This window comes from Anas acuta, chromosome 1, assembly GCF_963932015.1.
Source record: "Anas acuta chromosome 1, bAnaAcu1.1, whole genome shotgun sequence".
Lineage (NCBI taxonomy): Eukaryota > Metazoa > Chordata > Aves > Anseriformes > Anatidae > Anas > Anas acuta.
In genome coordinates this window covers 162434893-162456450 of record NC_088979.1, presented here as the reverse complement: position 1 = coordinate 162456450, position 21558 = coordinate 162434893, and the positions used below count along the sequence as shown (strand labels likewise).

The following is a 21558-nucleotide window of genomic DNA, read 5'->3' as shown; positions in this document are numbered from 1 at the left end:
GCCAGCGTGGGGGCACCTCGGGCCGGCCACAAGCGGCCCATTGTGGTGGCCGGAGGCGGGCACCGCTCGGGCTGCCCGGGAGGACGGCAGCCGCTCGGCGCAGAGGGCAGCGGCTCGGGGGGCACCCCAGCAGCCCCCAGCCCGGCGGCAGGCAAGGCCTGGCCCCTGCGGCCATGCTGGCCATGCTCAGCCCAGCCTGATCCCTGCCCTCACGCCTCTGCTCGCAGCCCGCCATGGAGGAGGACGTCGCTCCGGGCCCTCGCCCCGCCGGCCCCAGCCGCATCCCGGGCCCCCCGCCGCGGTGGTACGGCCCCTGCGGGACCCCCACCCAGCGGAGCTGCCTCTGGGTCACCCTGCGGCACGGGGGGACCCCCTGGCAGCGGCTGCGGGGCCCGGCCCCCGTCACCCCCGTCCCCCCGCGCCCCCGGCACGCTCCGGGGTCTGGCGGGGCCGAGGCCGCCCCAGCGGAGAAGATGCCGGGCACCGGGGACCCACGCACCGGTGGGTCTGCGCTGCGGGGCGGGATGGGGGCACCCGGGGGCTCGGTGTGGGGCAGGATGGGGGGCACGGGGGTGTCCCCTCTTCCCTGATGGTGCTGAGGAAGAGTGGAGGAGCTGGGGGAGAGTGGCATCCAGAGGGGAAATGTGTCTGTCTGTCCAGCGAGGTCTCAGAGCTGGCAACGTACCAGCGAAAGTTTGGTGCCCCAGCATGGTGTGGCCATGGCACCCGGTGGGGATTGTTGGAGAAGGGAAGGGACATCTCGCTCCGGGGGAGCCAGCCCAGGCAGGAGGGCAGCCAGGTGACCCTCAGGGCTCCCCAGACACCTTGCCCCGCTCCCTGCACACGCATGTGCACCGCGGTACACGCACAGGGCATGGCCGTGCCTCTGCACCCGGGGCCAGCAGCCAGCAGTCACGGTGCCAGGGGAGGAGAGGTTTCTCACGCCTCCGCAAGCAGAGCTGAAGGGCAAATCGGTCTCGACAAACCATTCCCAAATTCCCTCTCTCCTGGAGACCTCGCCACCCCGCAACCCCCCAAAATATCCGTGGGGCTGAGTGGTTTCTCAGCCAGGAAGGGTTGAATACCCCCCCTGTAAACAACGGCAGCATCCAGGGATGCTCTGCGGCCGCTGGGGAGCAGGGAGGCAGAGGGCAAGAAGAGCCAGTGCGGTGCGGGGAGGGGGGGGGGGCTGCGCCTTGTGCCCCCTGCGGGGTGTGGGGAGCCCACCCGTGGCGGCCCCCGGTTCCCAAAGCTGGGGCTGGATCCGGGGAGGGTGCGCGGGGGGAGATTTTGCAGCGATGTTTAATATTCAGGTCACATGACGGTGGCAGCAGGAGCAGCACCAGCATCCCCGCTCAGCTGAAATAGCCGCTGGAGAAGGAGGGGAAAAAGGAGAGGGGGGGGGAGAAGAGGACAGGGAAGAAAGAGAGAGAGGTAAAAGCGGAGCTCTGTAGCCCACCGCGCTGCGCCAGCGTCAGGCTAGGAAAGTGGGGGGGAACCCACCCCCTTGGGAGAGCGCTCGCAGACAAAGGGAGCTTCATGTTCAAAGGTAGGATGCTCCGGGCTCGGCAGGGCTGGGCGATGCCGGAGGGACGCTCGGGCTTTTCGTGCACGCAGCCTCTGCACGCCGCCGAGCTCCGGCTGCTGGGGCTGAACGGCTCCGAAGGGCAGCGGGGGAAATCGGTGCCGGCTTTGTGGGTTTTCTTCTCGTCTCTCGGTGCTGGCATTGCAGGAGAAGGAGCAGGGGTGGCGGTTGTGGTGCTGCTGCGGAGTAGCTGTCGCCAGGGGCTGCTCTGAAAGAAAGATATAATCCCAGCTGGTCCAGGGCTGGGGAAAGCCCACGAGCTGCTCTGCCACTGGCTTGTCCCTTGCCACTGACAGGCAGCCGCTGCCGGGGCAGTGGGGACGCCCTGCGCTGCTCCCTGGGCATCTGCGCAGGAGGCAGCGGGCGGGCAGGGGACAGGCAGCTCCGGAGGGATGGACACCTTGGTCCTGGGGTGCTCAGCATCCTCTGGCCTCGGGGTGCAGCCCAGGCCGGGCCAGCTGCCGAGGGTACAGCCCCTTCACCCCCAGCTCCTGCATCTCCAGAGGCTTCGGCACACGCTGCCCCGGGTGGAACCACTGCAGAGCCCAAGGAGGAAGGGTGCTGCCAGCACGGCACGGCTGGGATAAGTTCCCCTGCTCAAAATGCCTGGTGATGCTCAGGCGGTGGAGTGGGACACGGGGCTGGGGCCACACGGGTGGCAGGGGCTGGATTAGGACACACGGGTGGGTCGGTGCCCCCGGAGGGCCTTGTGGCGCACGGGAGGAGAGGCGCAGCGAGGCCGTGGATGTGTTACGGGGGGGCTGAGCAGCCTCGCCATGCTCTGGGAGATGGATCCGTGGTGCTGGCCGGCTGCTTCCAGCCCTCCCTCCCTCTTGCCACTCAGACAAAGGACGGAAGGCAGGGGGAGGGGATAAGGCTGTATCTAGGTTATGGGGTCTGGCCTGCCCCAGGACACAGGGGATGGAAGTCTGAGCCCGTGGCCGACCTGCAGGGCTGCCTCCATCGCCAGCAAGCTGCTGCGGATGCCCGGGGCGGATGGATGTGGTGCAGCAGCACCTTCCCGGAGAGGTTTTGGGTTGGATTGGTGGATGCTGGAGGCCAGAGCTGACCAGGACCCCTCCGGGCACCCGGTGCTGCTCCATCCCTGCCTGCCCGGCCCCAGGCACTGCGGCTCTCCCTGCAGCACCCGGGAGCAGAGGGATCACCAGCAGCCGCCCTCTTAAATCAGCTTCTCTCAGCCTGCAGAACAAAGCAGCAGGGAAACGGGTGGGAGCGCCAGCAGCGGATGCGAGCGGTTAACCTTGGTTAACCCCCTTTTCATTATCAGCTGCACCGAGCGCGGCGGGCGGTCAGGGATTCATCGCGGGGAGCGGCCGGGGGGCTGCGGGATGTGCCCAGGGTGCGTAGTGCTGCCTCTTGACCATTCGGTCAGAGCTTTAATGAGGCTTCCGAGCAGTGCTAGCCTCACATCCCCTACAGAAGGAGACCTCTGGAGGTCTTTTTTCTTGCACTTGGGGTTTTTTATAGGTGCTCAGGCTGCTGGGACCTGACTCCAAAATACCTGCTTCGGCCACAACAAGCTCCTGGTTCCAGCAGAGAAGCCTGCCAAGAAATGGCCAAGTGTTGCCATGTCCACAGCAGGGTTAGCAACATCTGGCAGCTCAGGGCAAATTGTTCCTCAGCGCAGAGAGATCGAGGGATGGGTTATCAACCTTTTGGTGAGCCTTGAGGCTGGCTGCCAGCTCCGTCCTTCTGTCCCTGGTACAGGTGGCACGGAGCAGCTCAGGAGAGGACGAGTGGGGCCGGGCCCTCTGTGCTGCACCAGAGCCGTGGGCTTTCCTGGCTGGCAGCAGCTTTGAGAAAGCTGGAAAAAGACACGGGGAGCCTCGGGGGAGGCTGTGTCAGCAGAGGGGGCGCAGGCCGGCTGTGACGGCTGTAGGAACGGATTGCAGCTGAGAAGCACTCGGCGAGGCGGGCTGCCTCCTCCAGCAGCGTGAGGAGCTCCCAGTTGCCAGCCCGGCTTGTCCAGCGCTTCGTCTTCTGCCCTGGTCCCTGAGGGTGCTGCTTGTTTCTGCAGAAGAGGGAGGTGATGGCTGGGAGAGCCCCTGCTCGGTGGGGAAGGGCAGGAAGGCATCCTCCTGCAGGCCTCCCAGTGAGATGGAGGTGGCACGAAGCCCCAACCCTAAGGACGTTACCTCAGGGCTGTTCGCAGGCTGTTCACCTTCCAAGCAGCAAAAAGCTTATATAAAATGTGTTTTTTTCCCTGTGTACAGCAGCCCTTTGTGTCTGCACAGACGCTTTGATATGGCAGCCAAGGTCACCAGCCACCCCCACAGCTAACCCTGTTCAGAAACAAAATCTCCCTGCCCTCTCCCCAGCCCCTGACCTGACCTGGACGAGATTTTGGGACCCCAGACCGGTACTGTCAGCGTCCCCAGCCCCGTGACCTCTGAGTTGTCTTCCTCCCCAGGAGGTGTCTGTCCCTCGCCAAATGGCAGCCGCCTGAGAGATCTGCTGAGAGGAGCGAAAAAGCACCACCAAAATAATGGAAAGGGGTAATTTAGTGTGAGGTACTTGAATGGGAGCGGCATACAGAATAAGAGGAGTGCTTAGCAAGCAAAAACACATGCTGTCTCTGTCCTGGAAAAATAAGCATCTAATGAGACAAAGAATGGGGGAGCCGAGTAATTAGAGTGGGAGAGGCTCCAGCTTGCAGCTGGGCTGTATGTGAAGGGTGCTTGGTTCCCGTCCCCTTCCTCTTCCTTCCCAGAGCCAGCCCTCATGCTCCCCATCCCCAAAAATTACAGCCTCTCCCCCATGCCCTGTCCTCTCCCCTTCTCCCCACCTCAGGTTCCTCCTGCGGTGGGTGGGAGCTGCCCACTAACGAGGCAAGAGCTGGAGATGAATGGCTGAAGCCCGCCCCAAGCTGCGTGTGCTGCCATCCAAAAAGGAGTTGGAGCGGCTGGAAAGCCCGAAGGCACTTTCTCTCTGTCAGTTTGTTTTGCATGGAAGGAGCAAGGACGGGAGGGAGGAGAGAAAGGCGCAGCTGATTAGCTTCTTGGTGGGCACGACACAACCCACCGGCCTGTGGGAAGGACAAAAGCACGGAGGTTGTTGCCATGCTTTGCATTTCCACCTTTGCCTGATTCTGTGGAGCTCAGCACAGAGTCATGCAGCCTCTCCCGGCAGGGGCCAAGCTTGCAAGCCCCCACATTAATTCCCAAGCTCTGTTTCGATGCCAGAATTTGATAGATGATAATTTTTGAAAGTCTGTTCCATTACGAATTTCGTGCTGAAGTTGGAGGGGCAAGCCTCTAGTGATCCTGATGAGAGCTGGGAGGCAAATCAAATCAAATCAAATCTAGGCCGAGAGGTACAAGAGTATGCAGGAAACTCGGGTGGATGTTCCTCCAGGAAGAGCCTTACTGCTAAAATCTTACCATTCAGTCGTGCTCAGCAGCCCTTGAAATGGACACGCAAAGTTGATCATCACCCCTGGGACAGGACCTATACCTGAGTGATGCTTTTTCAATCTCTCTCCCTGTGCAGGACCAGTGGAGAGCAAAACCGAAGCAGCCATGTCTGAGCTCGTCCCAGAGCCGCGACAGAAACCCGCCGTGCCGATGAAACCCATGGGCATTAACGCCAACTTGCTGGGCTACATCGGTATCGACACCATCATCGAGCAGATGCGCAAGAAGACCATGAAGACAGGTTTCGACTTCAACATCATGGTTGTAGGTAGGCAGAGACGGGTGCAGGTGCTGGGAGCCATGGCTGGGTGCTCTCCTGTGAGGCCAGGAAGGGAGGGCAGGAGAAAGTGGATGGTGTTTGCTCTAGGGGAAAGGGCACAGAGATGCCTACAGCCCTTCCTCCTGCCTGTCTGGCTCCGTCCCCCGGGCCTGCTGTCAGTGCATAAGCCACGAGCTTTTTCTTTGCAATCCTCAGGTCAGAGCGGGCTGGGAAAGTCGACGCTGGTGAACACCCTCTTCAAATCCCAGGTGAGCCGCAAATCTTCGGGCTGGAACCGGGAGGAGAAGATCCCCAAGACAGTGGAGATCAAAGCCATCGGGCACGGTAAGAGCCAGGCTGCTGGGGTGCAGGCCAAGCTGATGCTTCAGCATGGTCCAGCAGAAGACCCCAGTACCCTATGCAAGCAGTACGTTGCTGTAAGGCAGCCCTTTCTCCGTGGGAAGCTGAAGGAGAAATGCCAGGATTTTTTTTGTGTTTTTTTTTTTTTTTTTGACCCCAGACCCAGCCAAGGCTTTTCTTAACCAGGGATGCATGCCACTGATGCCATAGCCAAAAGTAAGAGGTAGAAAAAGTGCTACAGATATTTCCAAGACTTTAGTCCGCATGTGTGGATTAACCTTGCGATAACTCATCCCCACCTGCAGACATTTACTGCTCTGTGTAAGGTAGCTTTTGTGCAGGGGGTACCAAAATTGGGAGGCAGGAGCTCAAGTGGGGTCACAACTGCTGAGCCATGACCCAACCTGGCCTGGTCTTACTCGTGGGCAAAGATAAGGGCAGAGAGCTCTTGTTCCACTGTAGGGCACAGAGACGTGTTTCATGCTGGAGCAGGCCCCCAGGGAAGCGTATGATTGTTTGTAATTTCTTCCCCAGTTATTGAAGAAGGTGGTGTCAAAATGAAGCTGACAGTGATCGACACCCCAGGATTCGGAGACCAGATCAACAACGAGAACTGGTGAGCTGTACCCAGTTACAGGACCTTGCAACCCCAGTAAAGGGCTGCAGTCAAGTTGATAGCTGGAGTGATGCTCACCTGCTTGGCCTGGAACGTGGCTGGGATTCTGTAGTGCTCGGGGGGGGCAGTAATGGGGATGTGCAATTGTAAGCTTATGTGCATGATCCAAATCACTGCCAGGAAACCAGGCAAAAAAACATAATCCCCTTCCCAGGATGAGGTCCCCCAAATTCCACATATAGCTGAAAGTTAGGCTGTTCTGCCCCAACTCAGCCACTCCATTTTTCCCCAGATTTCTCCCAAAGAGCAACCTTCAGCGGCCCCCTCCACAGCACTAACGGGTCTTTCCTTCCTCCCTCCACTGATTTAACTGCTGAATTCCACTGTGGTCCACAAAAGCCCCTCATCACAGTCAGAGAAAGTCTTAAACATCTCTGCTGATGTTGAGGTGCTCGTGGTGGATATATTTTATGCCAGAGCTCGCTTTGCTGCTGTCAGAGCAGGGAAAGCTGTAGGCAGGAACATGAGGAGATTTGTACCTGTCTTTTCATCTCTCTCTCCCACCTTAACAGCTGGGAGCCTATCGAGAAATACATCAACGAGCAATACGAAAAATTTCTGAAAGAGGAAGTGAATATTGCAAGGAAGAAGCGAATTCCAGACACACGAGTGCACTGCTGCCTCTACTTCATCTCCCCCACAGGCCACTCGTACGTACAAAGTCCCCTGTCCTTCCTCACCCCCTCTGTGCCTCTGTGGCAGGCATACGCCCTGCACCGCTCTGTCTCAGCCTCACAGCCTGCCCACAGAGCTTAATTTAGGGTGCTGCAGAGCTTAAAGGAGCCTGGGATAACAAAGGCAGGAGAAACGCCACTGTGTTTTTTGGGAGTGGGCAGGATGGATGGGAAGGAGGAGAAGCAATCACAGTGGCAGCAAGAGGGTTATGTGCAAGGGAGGTTTTGCTGATGCCTTCGTGTTGTTCCTTCTTGGGCTGCAGCCTGCGGCCTCTGGACCTGGAGTTCATGAAGCACCTCAGCAAGGTAGTGAACATCATCCCGGTTATCGCCAAGGCTGACACCATGACCCTGGAGGAGAAGATCGAATTCAAACAGAGAGTGAGTATCTCTGCCCCTGCGTGGGGTCCCTCCCTGCCCCGGCTGGGAGATGGGAGACACGAGCTGTATCCTTCCTGCCGGACTGCAGCACAGCCCCTAGGGACGCAGTCCCACAGAGTCCAGCACGGGGTTGGCGTGTAAGCCCTGCCACTGTCCCAAAAATACAGCTGCCCATGGCTCTGAGGGCACTTGTTCAGGGGGGTATCCCCGTGACAGCCCATCATAAGCTCTGTCATGGCATCTGCAGAGCCAGACAAGTAACCAGGGCTGGGGAAGGACAACTTGTCACTGCTGCCATGTGTCCTTGCTTTGTTGCACGCTTCCCTGGGGACAGCCCCTCCAGCCTTTCCCTGCTGGAAGGGTCTCCCAGACACATCTACCCTCAGGCTTGTGGTGCTTGTGCTCCAAATTGTCTCTCTGCCCAGGTGCGCAAAGAGCTCGAAGTAAACGGAATTGAGTTTTACCCCCAGAAAGAATTTGATGAGGACTTGGAGGATAAAACAGAGAACGACAAGATCAGGGTAGGATACGTTTTACTGTGGGAGGGGAAGGTGGGGGATGAGGGCCGGTCAGATTTAATGAGTGTAAAGCACGTGTCACTGGAAGGTTTTAGGTGCTTCATGGTCCCCACATGAAAGATGCAGTGGACATAAGGGATGGTCGTTCATCCTTCCTAGCTTCATTTGTCCCTGTCATTGTCACAGGGTGCTGTGAAGGCTGAGCGAGGAAGGCCTGCATCTCTCTTCCTCTTACTGAATGCTCTGTTTGGCCTCTGTTAAGGACCAAATGGGCCAGATGTGCGGTTGGTGTCCGGCCTCTGTCCCAAACAACCACCCCGTGAGCCCTCTCATCCACTGACCAGGCTCTACTTGAAGATCAGTCTGGTGCTCTGCCCTGCCAGCCCCTGTCAGGCCTGTCCCATCCCTCCCGCCTCAGAGAGTTAAAAACCATCTAATTTCTAGCCTCTGTTTGTTCATGGCCAAGCTGTACCCAAGACTGTATCCATGTTCTTGTGCCAATGTTGACTTGAGCACTTCTGCCTGGTGGCCCCATGCACCTCTCATTCGCAGAGAACAGGCTTATCCTCTGCTGGCCTTCTGGTCAGCTAAATGAGATAAACTTTGACTGAGCTTCCCATTCCTCAGCAGTCTGTGTGCTTAGTCGCTGTTTTCTGTGCCTGCTCCGGTTCAATTTGATTTTCTAACACTGGTGCAGGTACCCGATGCTCCCCTGTCTCTTCCGAGGTCTGGCCTGGACCACATCCTCTCTAAACAATCACATCACGCTGGTGACTCGTGGTCATCTTGTGACTGGCTGGCACATGGGGTCCTTCCCCTCCTTCAGTCTCTTTGCTTGTGCATAAGCTCAGAAGTCATAGCAGAAATTCTTGGTGCTATTCCCTAAATGCTGCTCTTTGTGCCGCAAACTTACATCCATCTTCCTCTGTACTGACAGCTCCTCCTGGCTTTGTGATGCTGGCGCATTTAGTTATCCCACTCACCGTTTTTTGTGGCGAGGCTATTAATGGAAATAAGATGTCTTTGGTGGCAGTCCTCAAGAAATTCCAGGAGTTACTGCCTTGCAGCCTGGCACTTGCCCTTTCTACTCCCCTAGCTGTCACAGCCCCAGCAGAAATCCCCACCTCCCCCAGCTTAATTAATCATTTCCCATTTGGCAACACATCACACACTCTGGGGAAGACCAGATGGGTTGTGCTGCTTCTCCAAACTGTTTGTTTGTGAGGAGGGCTCCACGTTTCCTTCTGCACTTCAGCCTCATTACCCTAGGTTTGGTAGTCTCATAAGAAACAGGTTTCCTTTAAATCTTCATTCCTGTGGTAGTTGCAATCCCTTCCCAGGCTCAGGGACATCTACAAAGCAGAATAAATCCATGAATATCTGCACAGCCTTACAGATAATAGGGTCTCCTGCACCCTGTGCTCTGCAGACAGGTGCCTTCTGTTTTCTGAGGGAGGTGGATGGGGAACAGTGATGGTGCTGCTCTCTGGAATGGGTTTGATAGGTCTCTCCACGTGTCTCTCCCCAGCAGGAAAGCATGCCCTTCGCAGTAGTGGGCAGTGACAAGGAGTACCAAGTGAATGGAAAAAGAGTCCTGGGCAGGAAAACACCTTGGGGAATCATTGAAGGTAAGGAAAATCTTGTTTCTGGGAGATGAAAGTACCTCTGCAGGCCCCAGTAATAGACTATGGTCCTGATAACATGTCCCATGATTACCTTCCTGTGCCTTTTGTGTTTTTTTGAAAAGAGGAAAATTTTTGGATAGCTCTGCTGTCAGGTGTTTGCACAACTGACATCCTTTCGGAAGTACACAGGCTCAGCCCACCTGGAGCATGCCCCACGGCAGTGACCTTGCTGTGCTCTGTAACCACAAAAGGGTTGCTGAAAACGGAAACATAACGCTTGTTTGCTTTCTTTTTAGTGGAAAACCTCACTCACTGTGAATTTGCCCTCCTTCGAGATTTTGTCATCAGGTAAGGCCGTGGTCATGCACAAGCTTGCTCTTGGTGAGAAGAGAGTCTTCCTGAGACCCTGTTAGAGTGAAATCGCCCCCATGGAAGGGAAGATAAAGCACATTTCAGGCAGTAAAAGCTTCTTTGGGGTAGGGTTGGGTTGAATTAAGGGGTAGTTGTGTAAGTTAAGGGGATGCTCTAGTGCCTCTCTTGACCACTGTGTCAAGTAGGTGCTAGTTTTCATGTATGATCCTGATGACTTAAGAAAAGCAGAGTAATAGCACTTCCCCTGTACCCCATTAAGGATATTAGGTTTCAAAAGCTTCTAGTTGATGCTGACATAGGTCTGCACTGGAGTCTGTGATAAAGAGGCCACTACCCCATCCTAGACCATGTGTCCTACCAGGCCGAGGGAGGGGCTGGAACATATGGCCTGGAAGTGAAAAGCTCCTTGCTTCATTCAGCTGTCATTGTCTTGTCCTATTTCTACATGTTTCATGAAGCTGTCTCAGCACAAATAATATCTGCCTCAGATTCTGTAGAAGACCTGCAAAGATCCAGGGTCACCTCTGTTCCCTACCAACACCCTAAGGTTTTAAACAGCACCAAAAAAAAAAAAAAAAAAGAAAAGAAGGGAAACACACTAAAGCCAGAGTCCTGTGGCTCGCTCCACCTGTGTGGGTGGTGGTATTGAGACATTTCACCAGGTACAGTGTTTTGACATCACCATCCTGCCCTCTTTTCGTACCATGGTACCATCCACAGCAGACGTGCTTTCCCTGAGTCTTCCAGTAAAAGCATTCTGACAAGTGATGATCACAAAACACAAGACAACCCAAGACCATGAGTTTTCCATGGACTATTGCCCACAGCAGTGTTCTGCAGGTTGCAGTCCCTGGTGGACCTGACACTGGTGCTTCCTTGTCTCACCACTGCTGGAAGCGGGATGTGAGCTGAGTTAAGCTCTGTCTGCTCTCACACACCAGGCTGCCTGTCCCACAGGTCTGAGAGGGCATGCACAGCCAGGGATTTCAGCCCATATCCTGCATCCTGTGCTCACGCCCTCCTGAATTCTGATGCTTCAGCTCTCCTCTGCATTACGGCACCCGTACAGAAAGAGGGTATAGTCATTAACCAGACAGACTGCAGACATCTTCCCTTTATCTCAGGGAATAAAATGAACATCAGAAAACTAACACTGACAGTGCTGATGTTGATTATCATATCCTCTTCCCAACCCCACCTTCATTTTGTCCTGGGCAGGACCCACCTTCAGGACCTGAAAGAAGTGACCCACAACATCCACTACGAGACCTACAGGGCCAAGCGGCTGAATGACAACGGAGGGCTGCCCCCCATGACCACTGAGACAGAGGAAAACCACGAAAGTAATCTGTGAATGACCCCTCTCCGCTGTCACATCATGTCTCTGGATACGAAAACCCACCCCTGTTACCCTTGGCTCTACTGTGGGCCTGTCTCTGAAGCATGTGGAGCATCCTCTGTGTGCAAGAGGGTTGTGTGCGTGTGAGTGTGTGTGCCTGCACCTAACTGTGTGCCGGAGGGGGACCAAAGGCATCTCCTCCGTCCTTCACAGACTGTCCTCATTCTTGGTTTGTTTTTTTGCACAGCTGACTGTCCATCATCTTCCTTTCTCTTGTTTCTGTGTCTCAGCTGTGTGTCTTGTCTGGGGGAAATAGGAAGGGGGGAATGATTTATGGGGGTGAGAGGGCTTTGGAGGTGGGAGGTGTGGGGCATGCAGGGGTCCAGTTTTTTATCTCTTGGAGATATGGCAAGGAGAGACTCCAGGAGAGACGGTGGAGTTGGAGCATGCGATATCTCCACGTGATGGCTTTCTCCCAGGTCCTTGGCAAGTGGGAAGACAGCTGACTGCTCAGACAGGACGGTGGCCCAGCATTTTATCCCCCTTTCTTGCTGTGGCTTCCCAAAGGGAAATGGCAAGTTGGAAGTGGATAGATGGGAGAAGTGACAGACTGACATGTTTTGTGGTTCGGGGGAAGTGAGTGGGGGGAGGAGACGCAGAGTTAGATTTTGGGCCATAGCAGCTACCTGAAAAGCATCAAAGTACTTGGGGGAAAGAGCCGTATTTTCCAAAAGTAAAGAGTAAAAGAACATCAGGATGTCTCCCTTGGTCTCCACTGGTGGTAGGAACACAAGAAATACTTTCTCCTCACATCTGTGCTGGCTACTCCAGCAGTCTCAGCCCGGTGCTACTCCCCAGCCCTCCTACTCTTCTCCTGGCTTCCCTGTCCTCCTTTATTTTGTCCTCATTCCCTTTTAACTCTCCATACCCCTTTACCCCTTCCTCTCTTTCTCTTTCTCTTTCTCTTTCTCTTTCTCTTTCTCTTTCTCTTTCTCTTTCTCTTTCTCTTTCTCTTTCTCTTTCTCTTTCTCTTTCTCTTTCTCTTTCTCTTTCTCTTTCTTTTTCTCTTCCTCTTCCTCTTCCTCTTCCTCTTCCTCTTCCTCTTTCTCTCTCTCTCTCTCTCTCTCTCTCTCTTTCCTTCCTTCCTTCCTTCCTTCCTTCCTTCCTTCCTTCCTTCCTTCCTTCCTTCCTTCCTTCCTTCCTTCCTTCCTTCCTTCCTTCCTTCCTTCCTTCCTTCCTTCTTTCTCTGCTCTCTCCCCTTTCTCTCTCTCCTTCATTTCCTCACAAACCTTCCTCTTCCCCAGGCCCTTTCCTTCCTCTCCATCTCCCCCAGCTCTCACACCCCCTCCTTATCAATGCACTGTTGTGTCACGTTGGTGCTGCTTTACCCTCCCTTGGAGGAGGAAGGGAGGGAGGGCAGAGACCCAGGAGCAGAGGCACGGCTTTCCTGAAGGCTAAATGCTCACGCCTGCCGGTGGCCAGCTCTTCTCTGCATGTCCCCAGCCAGGCCGAGGGCACCAGGGCTGCCTGGGCAGAAGGGAGGAGCAGGGGACATCTGAGTGTGGCAGTCTGCCTGTCACCTGGCCGCTGTCACACAGCTGGCAGGGGCTGTCCCCTCCAGAAGAACAGCTGATGGCGTTGGCAATGCACGTGCAGAAGGTCTTGGTGTGGGGTGGCAGAGCTGTGGGTCGGGATGGGGGAATGGAAGGGCTGGTGTGGGGGGAAGGGGTCCCTGTGAGGGGACGGCAGGGGTGACTCAGGCAAAGCCCGAGGTTTGCGGGTGGAGCTGTTTGGGGCCAGGACTGGGATGAGGGTCCACCAAGCCTCAGCAGAACCACCTAAGAGCTTGTGTCCACCTTGTGGCTTTCTCTGGTGCTCTTCCATCTCGCTCCCACCCATCCATACAGATCAGCCATTCTCAGCACCGCCAGGACACGAGGGCCCTCCCGGCCCTTCCCACTCCCCTCACCACCCATGTTCATGGCTCCCAGTGCTCCATACACCCTCACACCCACCACCCCATCCACACCAGCCCTCCGAGGCCCTGCCGGGATCGAAGCCTCCTCAGGGCTGCCCACCACCACCACACGGGCCTTGCAGAAGCCCCCCGTCACGCTGCCAGCCGTCCTGCCAGCCCCATCGCCCAGCGTGGCGCAGGAGCCTCCTCCCAGCTCGTCCCACCAGGAGGCCACTCCACGAGGCCACCAGGAACGTCTCCTCAGCCTCGCCAGCCTCCATGCGACGCATTAAACCCAGTGCAACGTGAGAGCCCCCACCCGGACACCCCGCCACGCTCCATGGGGTGGGGGTGCTCCTTCACACAGGCCCTCGGTGGCCATGCCACTGCCTCATGGGGACTGTGCCACCACCAGGCTGTGTCACCCTGCCTGTGGCAGGCACTGACGGTGCTATGTGCCACTGGTACGGCCACCTTGGTGACGCTGGGCCCAGCCGGGGCCGTGGCATGGAGCTGGCACTGCTGGTACGAGTTTCCCTTGCTCGTACCTTGAGCTGCAGGGACAAGGCGGTGTGGCTCGCCCCATGTGTTTGGGATTTTTGGGGTGTGCTTGTGACCAGGGGGGGTTTAAGCTCTGCTCTGTAATTCTGCGGTGGGCTGTTTATAAAGGATGCATAAACGGGTGACCCCAACCCTACAAATGAATGCTCCTGGCGTGTGATGGTGCTGTGCTGCGGGGGGGGGGCAAGAAGGGGCAGGGGTCCTATTATGCTCAGGAGGTGCCCTTGGAGATGGGGGTCGTCCATAAAAAAGGGGGAAAATGAGAAAAAAAATGAAAAAGAAAAAAAGAAGGAAAAAAGAGAAAAAGAAAAAAAAGAGAAAAAGAAAAAAAAAGAAAAAAAAAAGAAAAAAGAGGAAAAAAAAAAGAAAAAAAGAGGAAAAAAAGGAAAAAAGAAAAAAGGGAAAAAATAAAAAAGGAAAAAAGAAAAAAGGGAAAAAATAAAAAATGAAAAAAGAAAAAAGGGAAAAAAGAAAAAAAGGAAAAAAGAAAAAACGGAAAAAAAAGGAAAAAAATAAAAATGAAAAAAAATAAAAAATAAAAAAAAAGAAAAAAATAAAAAAGAAGAAAAAAGGAAAAAATAAAAGAAGAAAAAAGGAAAAAATAAAAGAAAAAAAAAGGAAAAAATAGAAGGCAAAAGGCAGCCGACGCCCCGGCCCCGCCCCGGTGCCCGCCTCCCGCTCCCCGCCCCGCTGTGACGTCACGCCGTGTCGGGCGGGGCCGTGACGTCACGGGGCGGAGGCGTGGGGCAAGATGGCGCTGAACAGGAGCCACTCCAAGGAGGGCGGCGTCGTCGTGCCCGGCGGGGAGAGGTGCGGGGACGGGGCACCGGGGGGCACCGGGGGGCACCGGGGGGAGGTCCCGGGGCGCGGGGGGCGCGGCCGGGCGGGGCCCTGCTGCTCTGCGCCGCGGGCAGGCGCCGGGTGAGCGGCCCAGCGGGGCCGGTGCCCCCTGGGTAGGGCCGGGCCCGGTGCCGGGCCCCCCCCGGGTCCCCCCCCGGTGTCCGGGCTTCCCGGGTTTGCCCCTGCTGCCGCGGCTGCTCGGCCCTCATGGCCGCGCCTCGTGAAACCGCGGGACTCCTGGGTGTTGCTCCATGCCCTGGCCCTGCTAATTGCAGCGTCCTGCCCTGCTCGGGTGCCTGGGGCAGGCCCTGCACAGCGTGTCGCAGTCACTTATATCCGGCCTCTTCTGGCTTCTGTTGAGTCACGTTTTGTTTTTTCCTTCTTTACGCTCCCGAACCAAAAAATACTTCCAATGTTCCTACTGTCAAACACACTGCAAGCTTGTCACACCCAAGGCTGTTCTGTTTAGTCTGGAACTTTTCTTAGCAGGTGGCAGGTTGAGGGTCCATGCCTTGATCTCAAGCCCGTGGTTTCAGGCAGCTCACCCCTTTCTGTGCCCTAATCTCTGGGCTGAGGCTCGTGCCAAGCAGAGGGAGCAGTTCCTTCAGCCTGACAGGACAGTTCCTCTTCCTGTCTTTTAAAGTTCCTCTTTGTGAACGAGGACAGGGGTTGTCAGAGGCCAGAGAGGGAATTCTTCCGCTCTGGGTAAATCATCCCTGTGTGTCCAAAAAGAAAACTTGAGGGCCTGCTTTAGGATCCAGTATTTTGGGATAACATTCAGGGAGTGTGTGATGGGTGTTCATGTGTCAGAGCTGCCAGTGAGGCTGTCTCTCCAACTGGTCTGATTTCCTCCTGCAGTGTGCTCAAGCAGTGCAAAGATGTGGAGCTCTCCTTCAGTGACGTGACGGGCAAGCCTGAAGCCTTCAAAGGCACCAAGAAGGGGATGCTGTATCTCACCCCTTACAGGGTAAGTCTGATGCAAACAGGGCTCCCCTTTTCTCCAGGGAGCTTGTAGATGAGAAACGTAGCTGGTAACAGAAGTGATTTTTGTTCTGAGGGGAACCACTGGGGGTACTAGGCACGAGGAAGGCTAGTGGAAACAGGACAGTGCTTGCCTGTGTCACAGCCCTGGATGCCTCCAAAGGCACGTACAAACCTGGAAATCACTATGTGGAGAATATGTTACATGTAACATTTCAGGAGGTATTACTCTCTTTGAAAACTGTCCCAGCTGATCCTTAAAACATGGAAAAATAGAACTGTAAATGCCTGTGTATGCCTTAAGCAGTATGCTATGTTGGAACATGCATTCTTCAGGTGAGTTAGTCATGCTGTCAGATCTGTTTGGGATTCCATCTCACGAAGGCTGTGAAACAACACAACACACACTGATGCTAGGGGTTAAATTATCCTCTTTTTGGATGCTACTACAGCCAGAACTCCACAACCACGTTGTATCTGATTAACTAACTCAGAAGTGTTCCTTCCTGTCTTGCAGATGATCTTCGTGTCAAAGGGCAAGGATCCTATGCTGTCCTTCATGATGCCATTTTATTTGGTGAAGGAGTGCTCTGTTGAGCAGCCTGTTTTCTCTGCCAATTACATCAAAGGACAGATCCACGCCGAGCCAGGAGGTATGTGCCCGTGCTCTGCAGACTGAAATCTTCCCGAGTGTCACAAGTCTTTTTCTCTTCTGCTGACCACTGAATTGTGCTCACATGCACAGGGACAGGTGGACAGTGTAGCTATGGCAGCGTAGTTTGCTTGTCCAGACTAATGTAACCCAGGTCTGCTGAACTTTCTGTGTTACTGCCTGCCCCCAAAGCTGGTAACTGACTTTTGCAGGATGGCTTTTATTTAATCCTGTAGCTTTCATCTTGCTCTGCATATCGTGTTTACTTGGTTTCTGCTCGTGCTTGTTTTCCCGTCCTTGACCTGGAAGGCTGGGCAGGAGACCAAGTTGCCAGCCACTGATGCTGATAGAATTAGCAGCCATTTTTTTGCTAATTGTTTTTGCTAAACTGTTTTGCTGTCTTGACGGATACTGAGGAGGTTAATAGTCTCTTTCAATTCCAATTCTCTCCTAGGTGGCTGGGAAGGACAGGGGACATTTAAATTGACTTTCAACAGTGGAGGAGCCATTGAATTTGGACAGCTGATGTTCAAAGCTGCCTCTAGTGGTAAGGGATCTTCAGGCTGCAGTTCCCCCATGGTTGGCTGAGCTGGTTAAAGAATGGCACTCTTTGAAGTTTGTGGGCTGGGGGGCACCCTATACATCTTCCATAACAATATATTTGTTGTTTTCTAGGAGACTTTTTGTTTTTCCTTCCAATCCTTTTTCTTCATTTCATCTTAATGGTTTTCTAAGTAATATTCTGGAATCTGTGCTTCTGGGGTGGCATACGTTAGGTACATCCATGTACCTAACGTCAACCCAGTTCTCTAATCATGGAGTGAAATGGGGCAAATTAACATCTCCACATTTGGAGAAGGGTAAAAGACATTTTAAAATAATAATATTAACTTCTATTTAAAGCTTTCAAAAGGAAAATGTACATTCTGTTCTAATACGAAGTTTAAAAAACAAAAACCACCGTACTGACCCTTGTGTAGAACAGCCCTTTCTTCCAGCTGCGAGAGCTCTGTGCGTGAGCTGTTGGCTGACAGCTGGTGTTTTTGCAGCTGGTTTCCTTTAGCTCCCTACGAGCTTGCAGTGAGGAGACCGCATCTAAATGCTTTCCAACCCAGTACTGCGCCAGGACCGTGCACTCAGCATCTATAAAACGTAGATGACAGGAAATGGGGCTGCATGAACAGGACCTTTTCCTCTTTATTCTATACATTCAGTTATAACAAAAGGACATCTGGCTTATTAAATGTCTGCCCCGTAGCTTCCAGCGGAGTTCCTCTCCAGACCCCTGGCTATGGATACACGCCTGTACCCGGGGGGTATGCACCCGCCCCGCCTGCTCCGGGTGGCTACGCTCCTGCTCCGGGTGGCTACGCGCCTGCTCCAGGGGGCTACGCACCTGCACCAGGGGGTTACACACCTGCACCAGGGGGCTACGCTCCTCCTCCAGCCCCAAATGGCCCGTACCCTTATGCACCACCTCCAACGAACGCCTACGGACCTGCGCCGCAGCCCATGGGGTATCCGTACGCCCAGCCTCCAGGTACGGAAGCCGCGTGATGAGGAGCGGCGGGGCGCTTTGCTGCTAGCTGTGGGGAAGTGTTGCTGCAGCGGTGAGGGTTGCTGTAGCTTTGTCTCCATCGAGGATTCTTGTCCTTACGAAATCTGTCGCGTGTTCTTGATCACAGCTGTGCGTCTCTGCTTGCTGCTGGGCCTGGGAGCTTGCTCTCTGCCTCTACCCTTGCCCCAGTCTAAAGCACCCATCTGGTGTCCTCTCTTTGCAGGTATTTACCCACCACTCCCCAACATGAACCCCCCGTACATGGCACCTCCTCCCCCCTACTCTGGGCCATCTCCTGCAGGACCCTCAGCCCCACCTCCTCCCGCAGCCTGGGCAGCCCCGGGGATGCCAGGTAAATAGGGCGGGGGTGCAGCAGGGTGCTTGGGGGTTTGGGCTGTGGGAGGCACTGGGGGCATGGCTGGTGTGGGGAAGCTGTTGCTGCAGGAGCTCAAAGTCATCTTGATCTGTTATTTGAGATAATGGGGGCTGGCAAGGCACTCAGTTCCTCATTGTGCAGCTCATGGTCAGCACTAGCCAGTTTGCAGCCTTCCTGAATTGCTCTGAATTCAAAGCCAGCCTGCTGTGGTTGCTGCTGGCTCTTGGGGTGTTTGTCCACTCCTCAGATGAGCTGCAGCTGGGCGAGAGGGCTGGGGGGGCTGCATAAGGCAGGTGAGATGGGCATGCCCTAAGCTTGCTCCTTTTCTTTCCTTCCTAGGCAACAGTAAGGCCATGGAAGCTGCTTCCAGCGCGTACTACAACCCTGCCAACCCACACAGTGTCTACATGCCCATGGTAAGCGCTGTGCCTGTGTGTGCCCGCTCCCTCTTCCGTCAGCAATACAGCCAGGAGTTTGCTTTCCTAGTAAAGCCTGGAGTGCCTTCGTTTTGAAAATGCACAGAAAGCATGCACCCTCCTGGGAGGAGGCGTGGATGATAGCGCCAGTCCTTGATCAAGAAAGAAAGAGGAGGGCTTTAAGATTAATCCAGCTGAATCTCAGTATTCATCTCACTCTTAAACGTACAAAAGACTTGCACGTGCCCAGAGAATACAAAGTGCTCTGCTTCTGTACTGGGTGAGAGTGAGGGGAGAGAAAGATGAGCGGGTCACTTAAGGATGCGAGTATTTGGGTTTTATTACATGTTTTTCCCTGGGCTGTCACGGTGCAGGCAGTGGCAGCCGGTAGGTGGGCTGTAGCCTGCGTGTGGTGGGTGACAGCCGGCCTGCCTGTGCCCTCGGCTGCATAAATATGAGCTCTTCATAAAGCAAAGCAGGGGTGTTGACTCTGCTGTACCTCCTTCCAGGATCAGCCACCTCCTTACGCGCCTCCTGAGGACAAGAAGAACAACTAACACAGGGAACTGCAGCCGGCCTCCCACGCTCTCTCTCCCTGAAGACAACTTGGCTGTTCCTACCCATCGGTTAGCGCGCCTCTAGGTCTCTTTGTGTATATACAGTGTAAGTAGTGCTGGGCAGCTGGGCGCCTGCCCTCCTAAACATTAAGTCAGTGGCAATACAAGGCAGAACGACAGCACTTTCCTGCTTCTTTGCTTTATCTCACGGGGTTGAAGCACTAACCTTTTGCTCTGCCTTTGGCATGAGGAGAGAGATGGACTTTTAAAACCAGTAGACCACATCACTGAGAGTAAAATACGAAGGCTCTGGCATTTTGGAGTAAAACTACATGGAATGCCAAACTTTTAACTTCTTCTGAAGCACCACCAAAGAAGAAAGGTGTAGAAAGCCATGACGTTCCTCACGTAGACTCTTGGGTAGCCCAGAAAGGTGTTAACTTTCCTTATACCGTGGCACAGCTCAGCGTGAGATGGGACTCTGGAAATCCTGTGTCATGCTGGGAGCACTTTTTGTGTCCTGGACTAACAGTCACGGGATGATCCTGAGACCATCCCGATCCTGAAACACATCCTGAGAGACTCTGAAGCATTTGGTGGTGTAAGAGGATGGGCCCCAGCGTGGTGAGGCCAAACCCATCAGCTCAGCACAAGCTCTGGGATGGCGCATCCTACTGCACTGCTGATAGCAAGAGGAGTTTCTGGGCACAGACACACCAGTTTTGGAAGCAGCAGATCCTCTGTTAGCTTTTCACCATCTCCTTTCCCGTTTAACTGAAATCCTTGCAAAATAGGGCGGTAAGTGGAGGTGAGGCGCTGCACTCACTGCTGTCTGTGGAGAGCCAGCACTGCCTGATGTCACCTCCTCAGGTGTGAGACACTTCTTTGTACTGACTGATCGCTGAAGACACAGTGTGTTTGCTGGCAGGTCTCTGATGTGCAGCGAAGCCAGGCTGCACGTAGTCAGTTTTCAGATGCTGATGGCAGAGGAGCTGTGAGAAGTGTAACTGGAAACACAGTGACTCCATAAAATCAGCCTGCCTTTTAGATGTTGAAGAGAAAAGCAAACAAAGGTGTGCCGCAGAGCAGCGGGCTGAGATCGGCAGGCGTGCAAATCCTTCTGCAGTCTTCCTTCTGTTCGCTCTCCCAGAAGCAGGTCCCATATCTCCGCAGCAATCCCGTGTCACAGAGCTTTCTTCACGCCTCATGGAGTCGAGCTGAGCAGGAGGCTGCTTGCCTCGGAGCCAAATCTGTTACGTTAGGAAGACAACCTGGCACTGGCCTTGTCAGGAGACAGGTCCTGCAGCCCTGGCTCCCTCTGCTGAGCAAGCCTGTGCCACCCAGCTGGGGAGAAGCGGCCTTTGTCCCTTCCTCGGGCTGTTACAGCCAAGACAGGCGTGCCTGCATCCACGCAGCATCAAGGGCAGTGCTGCAGGACTGGAACCTGGTTGCTCAGGGGTGCGGTGCCCATGCCGCTGGGAACTGCGGCCTCTGGTGTGGTGTTACTGACGCTCAGCTCTCGCAGGGGATGTGGCTGCTCTGTCACAACCTTTCTTCCTTCCGTAGGGCACAGTGCCATTAAACCTGCTCCGACGGGAACCTCTCTAGTCTGGTGGAGACCCTCGTGATCTTTACGTATGGGGTGACTGTACTTCTTTCCTGCAGCCTTCCTACCTTCACAGTGAAGGGGAAGGGGCGTTTTCCCTCTTTACCTGGGTGCCAGGGCTCTCCTGTGTGTCAGGCTTGTGTGACTTCTCTGTTTGAATTCCTAAAGCAGCCCTGCATGGGGGGGAAGCAAATTTCCTTATCTAACAACACCTTTAGAGATGTTCTAATGACTCTGTATTTAAAAGAAAACAGAAAAAGTTTGTAACTTTTGAATTGCACTTTAATACAGAAGTGTTGATACCTTGAGCTGCCTGCTCAGTGGTGTGTGTGTGTTGTGTCGACCTTCATCGTGCCTGCCTGTTGCACAGAGGCCTGGAACAAAACCACGGCTGCTGTTCTCACGTGGGCTGCGGGCTGGTCCTGCTGTGTGGCAAAGGTGGGGCTGGAACCAAGTAATGGAGAGAAGGGGGGACAGAAACTCATCCTCTCTCCCTGTGGAATTGCTCTTGGCCAGCTCTCCAGAACTGGCACGTAATTGTGGGCAGGCACAACACTGCCCTTAGCAGGGCTGGTGTCACCACCCGACTGCTCACTGATGTGGTATTTGTGGCTCTCCTGTGCACGTTCACTGCCTGAGGAAAGGCTTATCTTTAAGAGAATCTCCTACCTAGCTGGTTGGTTTGTGGGCTTTTTTTTCCTAGTAAAGGAAAAATAAATACATTGTAAAGGAAAAGGGCACCTGGTTGTGGACTGTAACATCCGGGTTTCCTGTGCCAAGAAAATCTGGTGCCCTGCTGAGCATGGTGCAACTACTGGCAAAGCCAGTTTC

At 54.7% G+C, this 21558-nt stretch overlaps 2 protein-coding genes across 5 annotated transcripts; both read left to right on the top strand.

Moving 5' to 3' along the window:
• The first annotated feature begins 140 nt into the window (after positions 1-140).
• On the top strand, positions 141-11906 carry SEPTIN3 (septin 3). 3 transcript variants are annotated; one of them, XM_068669041.1, is made up of 10 exons: positions 141-501; positions 5096-5287; positions 5495-5623; positions 6173-6254; positions 6827-6964; positions 7252-7369; positions 7795-7890; positions 9416-9515; positions 9809-9860; positions 11103-11906. In XM_068669041.1, the coding sequence occupies exons 1-10, from the start codon at positions 234-236 to the stop codon at positions 11236-11238; spliced, it is 1311 nt and encodes a 436-aa protein (XP_068525142.1). In that variant the 5' UTR covers positions 141-233; the 3' UTR covers positions 11239-11906. The 3 variants fall into 3 exon arrangements, with proteins under 3 accessions (XP_068525142.1, XP_068525143.1, XP_068525144.1); XM_068669042.1 differs by having other exon boundaries at positions 178-501; positions 9419-9515; XM_068669043.1 differs by lacking the exon at positions 141-501 and adding an exon at positions 1315-1549.
• Positions 11907-14397: 2491 nt separating this feature from the next.
• Positions 14398-21035, top strand: WBP2NL (WBP2 N-terminal like). Of its 2 annotated transcripts, XM_068669048.1 has the most exons (8): positions 14398-14551; positions 15440-15548; positions 16080-16215; positions 16669-16761; positions 17473-17754; positions 17996-18124; positions 18488-18564; positions 19074-21035. In XM_068669048.1, exons 1-8 carry the CDS (start codon positions 14493-14495, stop codon positions 19119-19121), a joined length of 933 nt encoding a protein of 310 aa, XP_068525149.1. In that variant the 5' UTR covers positions 14398-14492; the 3' UTR covers positions 19122-21035. The 2 variants fall into 2 exon arrangements, with proteins under 2 accessions (XP_068525149.1, XP_068525150.1); XM_068669049.1 differs by lacking the exon at positions 17473-17754.
• Positions 21036-21558: the final 523 nt, after the last annotated feature.